A 15878-nucleotide genomic window follows, 5' to 3' on the forward strand; every position below is an offset into this window, starting at 1 on the left:
AAAGTGCAAGTGTGATCTAAATGTAAAACTATTTGTCTGTAGAGCAAAAACACAGCTGAACCATTTTCTACCTTTACACTGTCTCCACTCCAGATAAAGTTAAAAATCACACAACATCAGGTTTTAGTCCAACAGGTTTATTTGGAAGCGCTAGCTTTCAGAGCACTGCTCCTTCATGCAACCAGCTGAAGGAGCAGCGCGACAAAAGCTAACACTTCCAAATAAACCTGTTGGAGCACACTGGAGTTGTGTGATTTTTAACTTTGTCTACCTCAGTCCAACACCGGCACCTCTAAGTCTCAGGTAAAGGGAGAGTTATCCCTTTCAGCTATTATTAACAGGAGAGGATGATTGTCATTATACAAAGTGAAAACACCTTGCTGACTTGTATTATATTTCAAATCCTTTGCCAATGATGTATTGATAATTGTAAAAGGAAAAATTTCATTTAAAAATAAGCTGGATTACTGCAACATGAATGGCATTATCACACTGCTTTGCTGATAAATGTCATTGGAAAGCTCAGGTAATATCAACCATTTCATATGAGTTCCCTTGAGAAAAGTAATATTTTGCTGGGAATTCAGTTGAAGGATCGTACAGCAAAAGAAACAAATGACTGGACTGAAAAAGTTCAATCAAGTTGTGCAACTAAAGTTTTCTCAGGACATCTTCATTCACCTTTACAACTGGATTGCTAACAATCTGTTACTGATCACCAGATAATGAAACTTCACATAAATGAGTCTTTCATTGCATTGTACAGTGCATTTACTGCACAATTTATCCAGGAAAAGAATTGCTTCAGTAACAATCGCTTTCCAAGTAATTGCCGAGGATGTACCTTATGGGGTTGGGAATGGCGATCAAAATGAATTACCCACCTCGCCAACTGAAGTTGATTGACACTTTGCCAAAGTGCAATCTGGCTGCCCCATAATGCTGGTGGCATGTCTTTGAACCCCACCTTGGCAGATGGGGTAATTTGAATTCAATGAAAACCTGGAATACAAAATCCTAGCCTATGGCAAACATGGAACCATAGTATATTGTCATAAAATCCTACCTGTCTACTACTATCCTCCATGGTAGGAAATCTGCCATCTATGGCAGTGTGGTTGACTCTTAATTGGAAGAGAGACAAAGGAAGTGGAATGAATGCTAGCACAGCCAATGAGGTCCATATTCCATGAACAAACAAAGGAAAAGTGAGGTTTGCCTTAATTAGTGCAGAGCTGGACCTTCACTCCTCAGAGATAGGAAGTCCCATCTTAGAAACTTGCAGTCAGGAAGTGAATTGCTCACCCGAGAATTTCCAGCCTCTGATCTTCTTCTCTGACCACAGCTAGTGAACTTCTGTTTCTGGTCAATGATAAAATGAGGGTATTGATAGTGCAGGAGTAGGTTCAGCAGTGTTCATGTCATCCACTGCCATAGGAAGATGGTTATATTCTCTCATCATTGCTAGGTACTTCTGTAGCACAAATATGAGTAGTCATTTATCAGCCCAAGTCTGAATTTAGTTCAGGTCTTGCTGCCCTAGGACCCATACTGCGTCTGTACCTCAGGAGTGATGAATGGTGCTTTTCGAACCCCATGGCAGATGGACATTGACAAAGGAGCTGAAGATGGTTGGGCAAAGGACATTACCCTGAGGAACTTGTGCAGTGCTGCCCTGAGACTGAGTTAATGGCAATGCGTTCACTTGAGCCATGTACAACACCAAATTGAAGACAGTCATTGCTGCTGTCACCCAGCCCTACTACTGAGTCACAGTGATTGCTGGATCACATTGGTAGAGTTCCTAGAGATCACACACAGACAATTGTTACCTTGGTGTTAAGGGCAGTCATTCACTATTGAGTTTTTTTTTCTGGTCAATTTGGAGGATCAGGGTCACTAAGATGTGACGAACTGAAACTAAGCACCAGCGAGCAGATTGTTGCTGAGTACGTGCTGCCTGAGAGCACTGATGACAACCCCTTTGAATACATTGTTGATAATCAAAAGGAGACAAATAGGATGATAATTGGCCAGCTTGGATTTGTCTTGCTTTTTCTGGTCAGGACTTACCTGGGAGGTTTTCCATATTGTTAAGTAGTTGCCAGTACTGCATCTGTACTGGAACAGCTTGTTTAGTGATGTGGCTAATCCTGGAGCAAGTCATCAGTACAATTGCCAGAATGTTGTTAGGGTGCATTGCTTTTGCACTATACAGTGCCTTCAGCTGTTCCTAGTTATGGAAAGAATCAAAATGGCTGAAGCCTGGCAAGGCTGGGGACCTGAGGAGAAGGCCAAGATGGATCATCCACCTGGTACTTCCAAATGAAAATGATGGAAAACACTTCAGTCTTCTAGTTTTCATTGAAGTGCTAAACTCCCCATTTGGTGAGGGTAAGAACATTTGTGAAGCCTCCTCCTCAGGTGAGATATTTAATTGTTCACCACTATTCAGAACTGGAAATAACAGAGCAGCAGAGCTAAGACCTGATCTGTTGGTCATGGGATCTCTTAACCCTGTCTGTCACTTGCCGTTTATGCTGCTTGGAATGTCTATGTTATAGTTTCACCTTGGTGACCTCTCATTTCTCGGTATTCAGGATGCTGCTGCTGACATGCCTTCATACGCTCTGTACTGAACCAGGCTTGATCTCTTGGATTGACGGTAATGGCAGAGTGGGGGAAATGAGGTTACAGGTACTTCTGATGGCAAACAGTGCCTCACAAATGTCTAGTTTTACATTACTAGATCCACTTGAAGTCTATTCCATTTCAGGTTATGGTAGTGCCATTCAACATGGTACAGGGTATCCTTAATATGATAACAGGACTTCACCTTCACATAAAGGACCAAATGTGATCACTTCTATCGATACTTTTTTGCATAAATGCAAAGGCTAAAGTCATTTTTTTTCCCCATATGTTGGTAACCTCACCACCTGCCACAGTCCTAGTCTGACAGTTATGTCATATAATCATACAAAACAGAAACAGGTCCTTCAGCCCACCATGTCTATGCTGACCAACAAACACCAACTACAATAATCCCACTTCCCTACATTTGGTCCAGAGCCTACTATGCCCTGGCATTTTAAGTGCTCATCCAGATAATTCCTCACAACATTTAAAAAGTATGTCAATGCATTTGAAGAATTTCAGAGAGGTCTTACGAGACTAATGTATGTGTATTCTGAGGAAAGGTTAGACAGGTTAGGCTTGTACTTGCTAAAGTTAAGAGTAAGTGATGACTTGATTGAAATGTACAACTTTCGGGGGGTTCTGACAGGATGGATTTGGACAGGATGTTTCCTCTTGTGGGAGAAGCTAAAACTAGGGAACTCAATGTTTCCCAGTTAAGATCGATGAGGAGAAATGTTTTCTTACAGAGGACTAAGAGCTTTTGTTCCTCAAAAGGCAGTGTGTTTTAATACATTGCTGACTAAGGTAGTTAGATTTGTGTCATACTTCTAATTCATAGACAGGCCATGGTATGATTTGTCTCATTCCTCTTGGCCTCCACGTTGACAGTTCCTCTACACAATCTCCTTTCTTTCCGATTTGCAGTTACTAAACAGCCAGGTGTCATTTAATCAAGTATTTTTACTCCCATCAGATCTTTTTATGCAATTCTTGTCTGCTTTTTTTTAAAGAAATGCTTCTTTTAAGATGGCGGTAGACTTTTTTTTAAGAAAGCCATGTGGTTCATAGGGATAATAAGAGAAAATCAATCTGGAAAATGGCTGAATGGTTTGGCAACCTCACTGGGATATTCATATGCTCCAAGAGGCATAAGAGAAAATTTTGATAGATGGACCCAATCTAGGCAAAAGGGTTGTTTTTGTTTGACCTCTTTCAGGGAGTGGTGGAACAGTGTATGATCCCTTTTGTACCTTTTCTCCTCATCTAAAAACACACACAGAAGACTCACTTTTTCTATGTGAGTTTGTTAAGTCCTCTCCATCCAGATTTCAATTAAACATTGAATTTTTAACATTTAATTGTTAATAACCCTTTATTGGAAGTGAACAATCTGAGTCACAACATGGTTACATTTGGGTGGAACAAAACAAGATGTTGCGTATGTTACAATTGTTATATTACCCTCAGACTGTGATGATCTTGGCTTAAGAAGGCTGTAACGTCTGGTTGGTGTGTCATACTGTCTAGAAACTGACTCCACAGCGCTGCAAGGCAGGAACAGAGCTGGGCCAGGTCCCTGCTGATCTGTTCTGCCACTTTGTCTGGGTTGTTGAACATCTGCAAGAAAATCATAAATATTTTACAACCAAAGGAACTTACCTTATCCTACAGTCACACTTCATAAACTGGCAGTGTTATGAACATGAGGTAACATATTTTGAGCAGCAAGATAAAAGTAGAGATCTTATATATTAAATGATGAAATTTTAACAGGAATAAAATTCAGAAACATTGAGCTGTTAAATCATGGTGTATTTCTTAACAGAACATGTTAATAGAACATGTTATAGTTAAATATGTATTTTATTCTATTTAATGTTGTTTAAAATTTTATTTTGCACATTAGAAATTTCCATTGTCGACAAAAAGTTGGAGGTGACATTTGTTTTCAAAAATATTTGAGTAATTCCATTACTTTAATTTTATTTTTATTATTAAGTTGTTTAACTGGGCATTCAAAATAATTGTTTTTTTTTCATTCATTCATTGGAATAAGGGCATCATACATAAGGCCAGTATTTATTGCCCATCCCAAATTACATAGAGGGCATTTAAGAGAAAACCACATTGCTGTGGGTCTGGAGTCACATGTAGACCAAACCAGGTAAAGACGGCAGTTTCCTTCCCTAAAGAACATTAATGAACCAGCTGTTTTCTTTTCCCTGACAATTGGCAACGGTTTCATTTTTATCATTAGACTCTTAATTCCAGATTTTTATTGAATTCAAATTCCACCATCTGGCATTTAAATGTTTAGCAGTTTCTTATTGTCTCCTTTACTTGCTCATGATTTATATATTTCTTACATATTCAGATTTGCTGCTTTTCCTTTGAACAAACAAACACACTGGAGGATAAAAATGCGACAAGTGTGGTAATAAGCAGCATAAACTCATTCACCTCATTGGTATCTGCAGTACCTTTTAATCCTGTAGATGTCACACTCTGTCACATACAATGGCTGGAGAATTATAGTGAGAATGTATTACCCTGAGAATGCTCAAAATGATTACAAGGCCCTTACAAATCATTCAAACTGTTATCAAAACATTTTCTTGCGCAATTTATTTTTGACTATTTCTACACCTGCAATATGCTTTGATTCTAAAATTGGAACTATGGTGAATGTGTTACCTCATCAATTGATTCACTATTTTTAGAATTCAGAAATAGTTGGGTTTAAGAATGCCCGAAACGCGAATCTCCTGTTCCTTGGATGCTGCCTGACCTGCTGCACTTTTCCAGCAACACATTTTCAGCTCTGATCTCCAGCATCTGCAGTCCTCACTTTCTCCTTTAAGAACACAAAATGCTTCTTTCCTTTATATTTTGACATGTCAACAGTGGCAGCAGGAATACTCACAAGTGGACAATAGCACATATCATCACAGTGAGAAACAATAACCAACAAAACAATGCAGCATTCTCCTGAGATCTCTTCACTTAATTTTTGAAAAACAATGTCAGCCAACTAGACATGGGTAAAAAAAACAATGCATCAATACACGCAAACAGAAAATCTGCTAGTTAATCAAGGATAGGTAAGAAGAAGCATCACATTTCTGAGGGAACGTCCAAATGGTGCTTATTGGATTCAGCCTAAAGAATGGAGATCAAAAAGTCTCGCAAATCCTCTCACATTTTGAAGTCCACAGAATGCATTTGAGAAAGTCACAAAACAGTAGATACAGGATCTTTCAAAAAGAACAAATCCATTGATATTGTTGGAATAAACGATCAGTGATACCCATCAGGCTTGTATAGTGGAGGGGGCATACCTGTGCAGTGTTTATCTCTCAGTTACCCCCCTTTCAATATTATAAAGCACTTTCCCGGACCCATTTCCCTACATCTAACCACTGACTAATGCATCCAAATTACACATCGCTGAACATTGCGGACTATTTAGCACAGCCAATTCACCTAACCTGCACATCTTTGGATTGTGAGAGGAAACCAGAGCACCTGGAGGAAACCCACGCAGACACTGGGAGAATGCGTAAACACCACACAGTCAGTCACCCGAGGCTGGAATCGAACCCGGTCCCTGGCGATGTGAGGCAGCAGTGCTAACCACTGAGCCACTGTGCTGCCCAAGATTTAAGTCACAGTGAAAATTAAAATTTGACTTTGGCAGAAATTTTAAATGAACAGTAGTGGGTGGATGATCTGCTCCTGTCCATTTTTTTTCCCAATTGCCGAAGTTCAATTTCATTCAAATATAAAGCAGACACTTTTAGAATAGGTAATAAAATCCTTACCTGCAAGTTAATGCGAAGCTGGCACAATGTTTCTTTGATGAGGCAGTCCTCTGATAGCAAAAAAAAATACGATCAGAATTCTATCGCTCAATTACAAAGTAACTATCATACATTGTGCGATAATGTATAGACAGAAAAAGACTGCAAATGGAATCTGAATCATGAAGCGTGAAGAAGAGGCATTTTTATCCATCACCATTGTTCCCTGTGCTCTCAGCTTCGCTTCTGATGTTAACTTTTTTTAAGCTTCAAAAGAAAACCCACCAATATCTGACAGAAAAAAGCCAAGTTAATATTATTGGTGTAGATGTTTGATAGAAACATTGCGAGAAACGGTATAGGCCTAAAAAATTTACCTTTTTTTGGTTAACAGATACCGACAAACTTGTGCATTTTCTGCAGCGGCAGTCTTTTTTTTCCCAATAATGGTCATTTTGATGATTGCATTATCTTTAAGTGCACTTCTTATGAAAATGAGGTTGTGGGGTAAATTTTGCGGCAGTAATCTGAAATTTCTATCTCACTTCAAAATGGTGCCATTCAATGTAGTTCACATTCAAAATCAACTTTCTAACTTGCAGCATTCTAATGTTTAAACTTACCTGAAGGAATAAGTTTTGGAATGAAGAGCTGTGTGATGTATTTTATGTTTAGATCTAGCTTTACGTCAATTGCAGCTTGGTTGTTTATCAAACTCATTGGATATGAATTATACCCCAAAGCCTACTGGCGTACATACCTGAACAAAGAATGGGTCACTTATGGACATGAACAGTGAAGTCAAATAATGACACTTCAGTTAAAACACATATTAGCTGACCTCTGAAAATAGCTGCACCACTTCTATGTGCTGCTGTATCTTCTCTGCCATCAGATGTCAAACGTGGATGGCAGTTTAGAAAACCATTTCCATCCACACAGTAGAGAGTTAGTACTAACCTGCAAAAGGCCCCCTGTTATCTTTAAGATATACAAGTCTGTAACACTGGGTTGAGGTCCACCTTTTGTACGGGAGGATCAAAAACTTTCAGGCAGACCAAAGAGTATTTTTCACTTAATTGGTGGTCCTCCAGGCTCCATCGGTGTGTGTCCCAGGGAAGCCCATACAGCACAGGGTCCTCCATCACAGACCTGCCCGGGATAAACCTCGAGAGAAATACCCATATCAGTTGCTGGGCTTTCTTTGCAAAGGCTCTTTCCAAAAGGAGATGTGTGACAGCGTCGTCACCACCACAATCGTCTTAAGGGCAGCAAGCAGTGGTACTGAGTGTACAGGTACTGCCCCTCTCACCACCAGTCCAAGCTATGATTTGGTGCTTAATGGAAAGTTCAAGCTATGAGGTATTTTTCAAAATGACAGTCTGCTCAGGGACCCTCCTGACAGAATTGATCCTCTCCTTTCTATGCGGGACATTACATGCTAACACTGCCTGATGGACTTGTTGTCAAGGGTTTTCTCGGCAAATGTTTCCATGAAGAACAAGTGATACGTAACGGTCCAACTACTTGGCATCCTTCGCAATGCTAGGGATGGGTACATCCTCAGCATGTAGTGACACTTGTTGTTTGTGTACTGAGGGTCTACACACAACTTGGTGCAGCTGCATACAAAGGTGAGCATCTGGATGAGGGCAATGTTGGGTATGTTCTTCCCCCCTCCCTTATCCAGAACATGCACTAAAGCTTGGGACATCTATCACCAAGACGTAGTGGGGAGAGGCCACCATTTAAGTCTTTCTGCCGACGTACAATGAAGGTCTGTTAACTTTCAAGATACCATTGTGGCCTGAATGGGAATGCAAATAGTTTCCTTTCAACTTTAGAAAAAAAATGTTGCAACTGTATCAAAGCTCTAATGAGGGATGTCAAAATTCCACAATATTTTCTTCATAGAATTGAACTGTTTACACCTGCATTTACTCTTAGATAATTTATGAATGAAGTACTTAATTGATTTTTAAAGAAAAAGATGTGGTCGATTTGCCAAAATATTCAGCTCCTTTATTATCTGGGCGGCACGGCGGCACAGTGGTTAGCACTGCTGCCTCACAGCGCCAGAGACCCGGGTTCATTTCCCGCCTCAGGTGACTGACTGTGTGGAGTTTGCACGTTCTCCCCGTGTCTGCGTGGGTTTCCTCCGGGTGCTCCGGTTTCCTCCCACAGTCCAAAAGATGTGCGGGTCAGGTGAATTGGCCATGCTAAATTGCCCGTAGTGTTAGGTAAGGGGTAAATGTAGGGGTATGGGTGGGTTGCGCTTCGGCGGGTCGGTCTGGACTTGTTGGGCCGAAGGACCTGTTTCCACACTGTAAGTAATCTAATCTAATCTATATCAACAACTACTTTCAACCACAGGCAAATAAGAGTAAAAGTACTGCCTTTTTCAAAGTAGAAAAAGAGGCCACACGTATATGTCAATTTCCTTCAACCCTCATATTGTATTTATGCAGCAAGAGTAAGCAATGAGAGATGGGTGGCAGTTAAAAAAGGCAAGGTTATGGACACAACATGGAAGCAGTAACTCTATGCAAGGACAGATGAGTGATTTAGGATGCTAGGACTCTTAACTTGTGCCTTGCCAAATGCTAGTGGTCATTTAAAAAATAGTTGAAAAGTGTGGTGCTGGAAAAGCACAATAGGTCAGACAGCATCCGGGAAATAGGAGAATTGATGTTTTGGGCATAAACCCCAAAATTCCTGACGAAGGGCATATGCTCGAAATACCAATTCTCCTGCTCCTCGGATGCTGCCTGTCCTTCTGTGTTTTTCCAGTGCCAAACTTTTCAACTCTAATCTCTAGCATCTGCAGTCCTCACTTCTTCCTCAGTCATTTTAAAGGCACACAGGCTCAAATCCCACTTCTGACATTACTTATACAGAATATGTTTCTCAGTATGAAATGCCATTTGGACATTCTCAAGAAGTGAATCATTGGCAAGGACTGCATTTATTGCCCAACCAAAATAATCCTGGGAAGGGGAGGGTGGCAGCAGCCAATTCAGAGTTGAGTTAAGTGTCAATACCATTGGTGTGGGATTGGAATTATATATCGAAAGGACATCATGTAGAACAATTCGATTTTAATTGTAGTCTGATAGCTGCATGGACAATTGTATTGAAAAATTGAGAAGTTGTAAAAATTTACAGATTTTATAACACTGAAATGATATTCTCAAGTTACCATCTGATTTGAAGTTGTAAGTATGAATCTTTGTCTCCCAAAGAAATAAGGAATGTAAGTGAAAATTGTCAAAAACGAAGTCACTCAACCAAAAACATGAATTGCCTCCTAAAAAGGTACCTAAATAAACTTTCCAAAGAAGGAAGTAGTTGAGGTGGGGGTGGGGGAGTGAGGAGTTTGTGATTTTGTGTGCACAGTCAGTGATGCCTAGGTCACCATTGACAGGCCAAGGGAAAAGTTTGCTTGCAAGTACCATATATTTTCATTGGGTGATGCAGATTTTGACAGCCTCTGGAAACATGTTGATCAGAGTCATAGAGAAATACAGCATGGAAACAGACCCTTCCATCCAACCCGTCCATGCCGACCAGATATCCCAACCCAATCTAGTCCCATTTGCCAGGATCCGGCCCACACCCCTCCAGACCCTTCCTATTCATACACCCATCCAGATGCCTTTTAAGTGTTACAAATTTACTAGCTTCCACCATTTCCGCTGGCAGCTCATTCCATACATGTACCACCCTCTGCGTGAAAAAGTTGCCCCTTATGTCTCTTTTATATCTTTCCACTCTCACCCTAAACCTGTGCCCTCTAGTTCTAGACTCCCCCACCCCAGGGAAAAGATTTTGTCTATTTACCCTATCCATGCCCCTCATGATTTTATAAACCTCTATAAGGTCACCCCTCAGCCTTCAATGCTCCATAGAAAACAGCCCCGGCCTATTCAGCCTTTCCCTATAGCTCAAATACCCCAACAATGGCAACGTCCTTGTAAATCTTTTGAATCCTTTCAAGTTTCACTTGGATAGGAAGGAGACCAGAATTGCATGCAATATTCCAAAAGTGGCCTAACCAATGTCAATTGTGGAAACATTCTGGCAGGTAAGTGTCAAATATTTTGACAAAATATTTAAATCTCACGGTTGGATTTGGACTTCTAAGTTAGACGTGTGTTAACTGAAGTGATCGATCATTGGGCACTGTCCTGCAAGGCAGATTGACAATTGTACTGACCAACATTGTGCACATGCTAAGCTACAAGAGTACTTTTTCTAATTGTGAAAGTATGATGCCTCTACATTCAAATGGTATAGAACTGGGCTGGATAATTACTTTGGCATGATCTGAAATGATTGAAATGTTTATAGCCCCATAGCTTTACAAAAAACTTTGCTGGATCTTAGAATTCTTTGAGGTTGTTTGATGAGGCTTAAAAAAATACCCCTAGCTATCTGCTGTGCATGCATGGATTGTCTTGATGGGCGAGCCTTTCATGAATGCTTGACTAAGTCTCAGATACTATTAATGTGTTTAACTAAGCAAAGGGCTGTTTCTCCATTTTGGTAGCTTTCATAAATTGATGGATAATTATTGGCCTTTAGCATGGTTAATGACTAGATGTTTGTTTTTTACAACTCAGTGACCAGTTGAAAAAATATAAACTTTCTTTAAATCTTTTCAAAGCAGTGCAAATGGAGGTTTATTGTGTGATATCTTTATTTGATTGGGGTTTATTTTTGAATGCCCATTTCAAAGCCTTCCCATTGTTTTCCCATGACTTCTAGATTAGATTACCTTCAGCCCAACAAGTTCACACCGACCCTCCGAACAGTAACCCACCACCCCACCATCCCCATCTCCCCCCCCCACCCCCGACTAATGCACAAAGAACTACGGTTGAAAAATGTCGTGCTGGAAAAACATAGCAGGCCAGAATACCCGAAGGAAACCCACACAGAAATGAGAAGAATGTGCAAACTCTACACAGACAATTGCCCAAGGCTGGAATCAAACCTGGCACTCCGGCACTGTGAGGCAGCAGTGTTAATCACTGAGCCATCGTGCCGCCCTAATATTGTAAATTTGGATGAAGTGGCCTGAATGATAAGGTGGGGCGGATAAGGGAATGTGGAGAGGCATATAAATTGATGTAGGGGCACAGGCAACAACCCTAATGGGCTTTCTAATCTCACCAGCACTCATCCCTCCCCGTCCCCAGGAAGGTAGCAGACCTGAATCTTGATTATTCAGATCCACAGGGCTTGAAAACATGGTAGTGAAATGAGAGGTCATGGGTTCAGGTTGTACAAGTTGCAAATGGTCCAAAAAATACATTTCCCAAACCTGGAGTGAAATTTGAGCCCATATTCTCTCAGCTCAGTAACATAACCATGACAATGCCTGGCCTCACAGTATGGTATAATTGATACCAGTGAAACTGCAGTTTAGCAGGGGAAGCTGAAGCGGTGACGTGGAAGACAACAGCAATATTACACTTTAAAATCCACTTCTCTTACCCAGTTGAATCTGATGAAGTTCTGGGATCTGTTTCATGATTGCACTGAAGTAGCAAAGAAGTCCTTTGTAAGCAGAAAGTAAAGTTCGGCAGAGATTTTCATGCCATCGGTATACATGCTGCATACAATCCTCAGAGGTGACATTTGTGTTCCCCTAATAGAAAGAATAAAAACGTCTGATATGAGAGAACAGAATTTCATGCTCAACACTTCTTATTAATGAAAGCAAGATAACCATAGCCAAGATGGACCAGGTATGGACACAATTAAAGAAATCCGACATTTTTCCATGCAACAAACAGAATTGTAACACTTCATGTTAAAAGAACAATGCATAGTTCATGACTAAGTCATCTGTAGGATGCACCTTTTCTGTTCTGACTTTGCTTTTGCTGTTTTTCAGCATTGTCAGTGCTTCTCAGAGCTTTTCTCTTTTGTTCCTCCTTCACAACAAATATTGTGTCTTCCACATCTGGCCCTCTCCTTGCATTGTCAGTTTCCAACTCTCAACATAACCAACTGCAAATCATCATTCCTGGGATCAAATCTGGGGAACTCTTCCCTTCCTTCACTATTCCCCATCTTGGAACAGTTATAAGATTTAAAGGTCAATCTTGACATTATTTTTCTTGGATTCCTATCAACCTTACCATTGGCTTGACTAAGGGCTTGGGTCTTCCAAAGAGCTTTCTCAACTTTTACAAAGAAGTTGCATGCCTTGGTAATGGCAAAAAATAGTCATGATTTGGATGCGTTTAGATTAGAATCAGTCTAAACATTATGGCACAGACAGAGAACACAGGGGCTAACACCTTCAACATGTTGTCTGGCGAACACCCATTGTTACAGTTAACCTGAGAATGTAACTTTTAAAAAACGTTTTGTGATTTACACATGGAAGAAGTGAAACTATCATGGTATTTGAACAGATGAAAGTCTCAACAAACAATCAAGGTATTACTCAATGTATAATTTCAGTTACATCACACTAAACTTTTGCTATAAATTCTGTGTCTTACAATTGTGTCCTCCACAACAACCTGATGAAGAAGCCACGCTCCGAAAGCTAGTGCTTCCAATTAAACCTGTTGGACTATAACCTGGTGTCATGTGATTTTTAACTGTGAAAAACAGTGGTTGAGTTTTACTCATTTTGAGTTGGGGAGTGACACTTCAATGGCCTAATTTAGAGAAACTGTCCCAATTCACCCACAAAACATTTAAGCAATATTAAAAATAAACAGCAACACCTTATTTGAAGGAATCACTTATTTTCCCAAGCTGATAAGATTTCATCTTTGAAGAAAAACAAATTGATGGAGAGAGAATGCAAGTGTTAGTCGAAATCTCCTCAAAGCATGGCATAACCTGAAAAGATAATCTGTATTCGTCGTAGCTCACTACCAGTTCCTCAAGTGCAACTGGGGGTGGGTAATAAATGCTGGCCCATCCAGTGGTACCCATATCCCATGTATGAACGAAAAAGAATGCTGAAGATTTCAAAGCAGGAACAGCACAGGTTAAAGCTGGTCCTTTAACTTAGCAATTCTAGTGATTTCAAAGACACCAAATGGAAGCCACTGAATTTCCTCTGTTCCCTGTGACCACGTGGATATTGAATGAAGATAGAATCAAATTAGGCTTTAACGCTCTCTTTCCAGAATAAATGTAATTGTCTACACTTAATCTTTAAAGATGAAAATGTGGGAAGGATACCAATGGACTCCCAGTGTCATGGAACCTTACTCATGATGAGATGGAGCATGTAAAGTGGAAAAACCTGCAGACAGAAATATATATACTTTTTCTAAAAACAATTTACGTGTCTACATTTACATGAATAGAAGTTTATCCTGTAATAAGCCTCCATTAAAATCAATCACATTCCAATTTGGTATAATATTGAACATAATGAAATTCAGCAGATTTACTCTCTCCAGCATGAGATAAATTAAAATCAAAACAATTTTAATCCTTGAGAGAGTCACCCAGAAAACCATACATATATAACTTTCAAACTTCTCCAATCAACAGCAATTCAAACTAGTTCTAATAGGAGGGCTACCAGATGTGGCATAATGTTGTAAAACATCTCAGTAGGAACCCAAGCAAACTGAAGTGTAACACAAAGTCCAGTTAACTGAGGTGAGGAAAACAAACTATTATTGCTGATTAATGATATTGTAAAATGAGAGTTTGTCTGTAATAACAGATGAGAGGCAATTCTGATGATCAAAGTGCATTAATCAGCAGAAAAAAATTACAAGTTTATTAATTAAATTAGACACAATACTGAAGAGTAGGGACAACTGAAACTGGGAATACAGAGAAAATAAAGCATTGCAGATTACTTAGAGAGATAATTATAATAAATTGAAACTCATGACAAAGTTTGAAAGTGAGTAAATTCATGATTCTGTGCAATATTTGTATTTGCTGTGCAAAGTAAAAATACCACATCTCCGATGAACTGAACAGCACTGAAAACTTATGCTAATGAACTAGCTGTACTCCTAGGCAGGCTGTCCCATTCCAGCTCCAACATTACCAGATAGTGCAGAGATTTGTCGAGGTATATCCTGTGTACAAAGGGCAGAACAAATCCTACCCAGTGAATTGCTGCCCTGTCAGTCTAATCTTGATCATCGGCAAAGTCATTGGAGGGAGTCATCAAACAGCATGTGGAAAGGAACAACCTGCTCACTGACACTCAGTTTGGGTTCTGCCAGGCCTACTCTCGGGTGTCATTACACCCTTGCTGCAAATATGGACAAAATAGTTGACCTTCAGAGGTGATGTGGGAGTGTTTGCCTTTGACATCAAGGCAACTTGTGGCATCAAGGAGCATTAGTAAGTCTAGAATCAATGGGAATCAGAGTAAAAAAGAACTCTTCATTGGTTGGATTTATATCGAACACAAAGGTGACTGTTGAAAGCTAAATCAGCTCAGCCCCATGACATCAGTATAAATTCTTCTCAAGGCTGTGTTGCAGACTCGAACATCTTCAGCTGCTTCATGAATGACCCTGTGCTGACTAACGTCAGAATCCAAACATTTGCCATGATTTCACAATGTTCAGCACCATCTTCGACATCACAAAAACTGAAACAGTCTCTATTCATACATCGCACGACCAGGACAACACCTGGGGCTTTGGCTGTTCTGGCAAGCAACCATCACATCCACTACAGTCAGGCAACAGTTACCTTCAACAGGACAAATTCTAGCCATTGCTGAACCTCCCTCTACCAACGTCCTGTTAGTTACCATTAACTAGGAACTGAACTTGACCAAAATAATACTGTGGCTCAAATAGCTGGTCTGAGACCAGGAATTCTGTGGCAAGTAACTCACCCCTGAATTGCCCAAAGCCTGCCCAACATCTACAAGTCAAAGTCAAGGGTGTACTGGAATACTCTCCATTAGTCTGGATGAGTGCAGCTCCAAAAACACTCAAGAAACTTCATAACATCCAGGGCAAAGAAGACCACTTGACTGGTACCCCTTTCATCAACATTCAGTTCCTTCACCACCAAACATTGTGGTAGCACCATATCTCATCAATAAAATGCACTGCAACAAGGCTCCCCTTCTGAACCTGCAACCTCTAACACCTAGAAGGGCAAGTGAAGCAACACCGCCAGCTGCAAGTTTCTTTTCAAGCCACACATCACCCTGACGTGGAACATCTTCACTTTTCCCACAGTGTTGCTGAGCCTAAACCCTAGAGCTCCTTTCCTAATAGCATTGTGGGTGTCTCTAAACTCTAAAACCTGCAGTGGTTTAAGAAGGCAGCTCACCATCAGCCTCGGTCCTTGCCATGCTCTCGCCTGCCTGGTCAAGTTAACTTGGACTTTTTAATTCTGTACTAGCCTCAACCTTCTCTTTTACCTCACTACGGTTTACGGTCCCACTCCACTGCAGACAGATTCAAAGTA

At 40.4% G+C, this 15878-nt stretch overlaps 1 protein-coding gene across 2 annotated transcripts in view; it reads right to left on the reverse strand.

The window, feature by feature from the left end:
- LOC132815497 (protein FAM135B-like) overlaps positions 1–15878 on the reverse strand; it is a 369978-nt gene that overhangs the window by 100488 nt on the left and 253612 nt on the right. For both annotated transcript variants that reach the window (XM_060824465.1, XM_060824467.1), the window contains exons 8-10: positions 11940–12093; positions 6462–6511; positions 4102–4257 (exon numbers count right to left, since the gene is read on the reverse strand). In XM_060824465.1, coding sequence (XP_060680448.1) covers positions 4102–4257; positions 6462–6511; positions 11940–12093 — 360 coding nt within the window. The remainder of the gene's footprint in view (positions 1–4101; positions 4258–6461; positions 6512–11939; positions 12094–15878) is intronic.

The sequence above is a fragment of the Hemiscyllium ocellatum genome, chromosome 4 (assembly GCF_020745735.1).
Source record: "Hemiscyllium ocellatum isolate sHemOce1 chromosome 4, sHemOce1.pat.X.cur, whole genome shotgun sequence".
NCBI lineage: Eukaryota > Metazoa > Chordata > Chondrichthyes > Orectolobiformes > Hemiscylliidae > Hemiscyllium > Hemiscyllium ocellatum.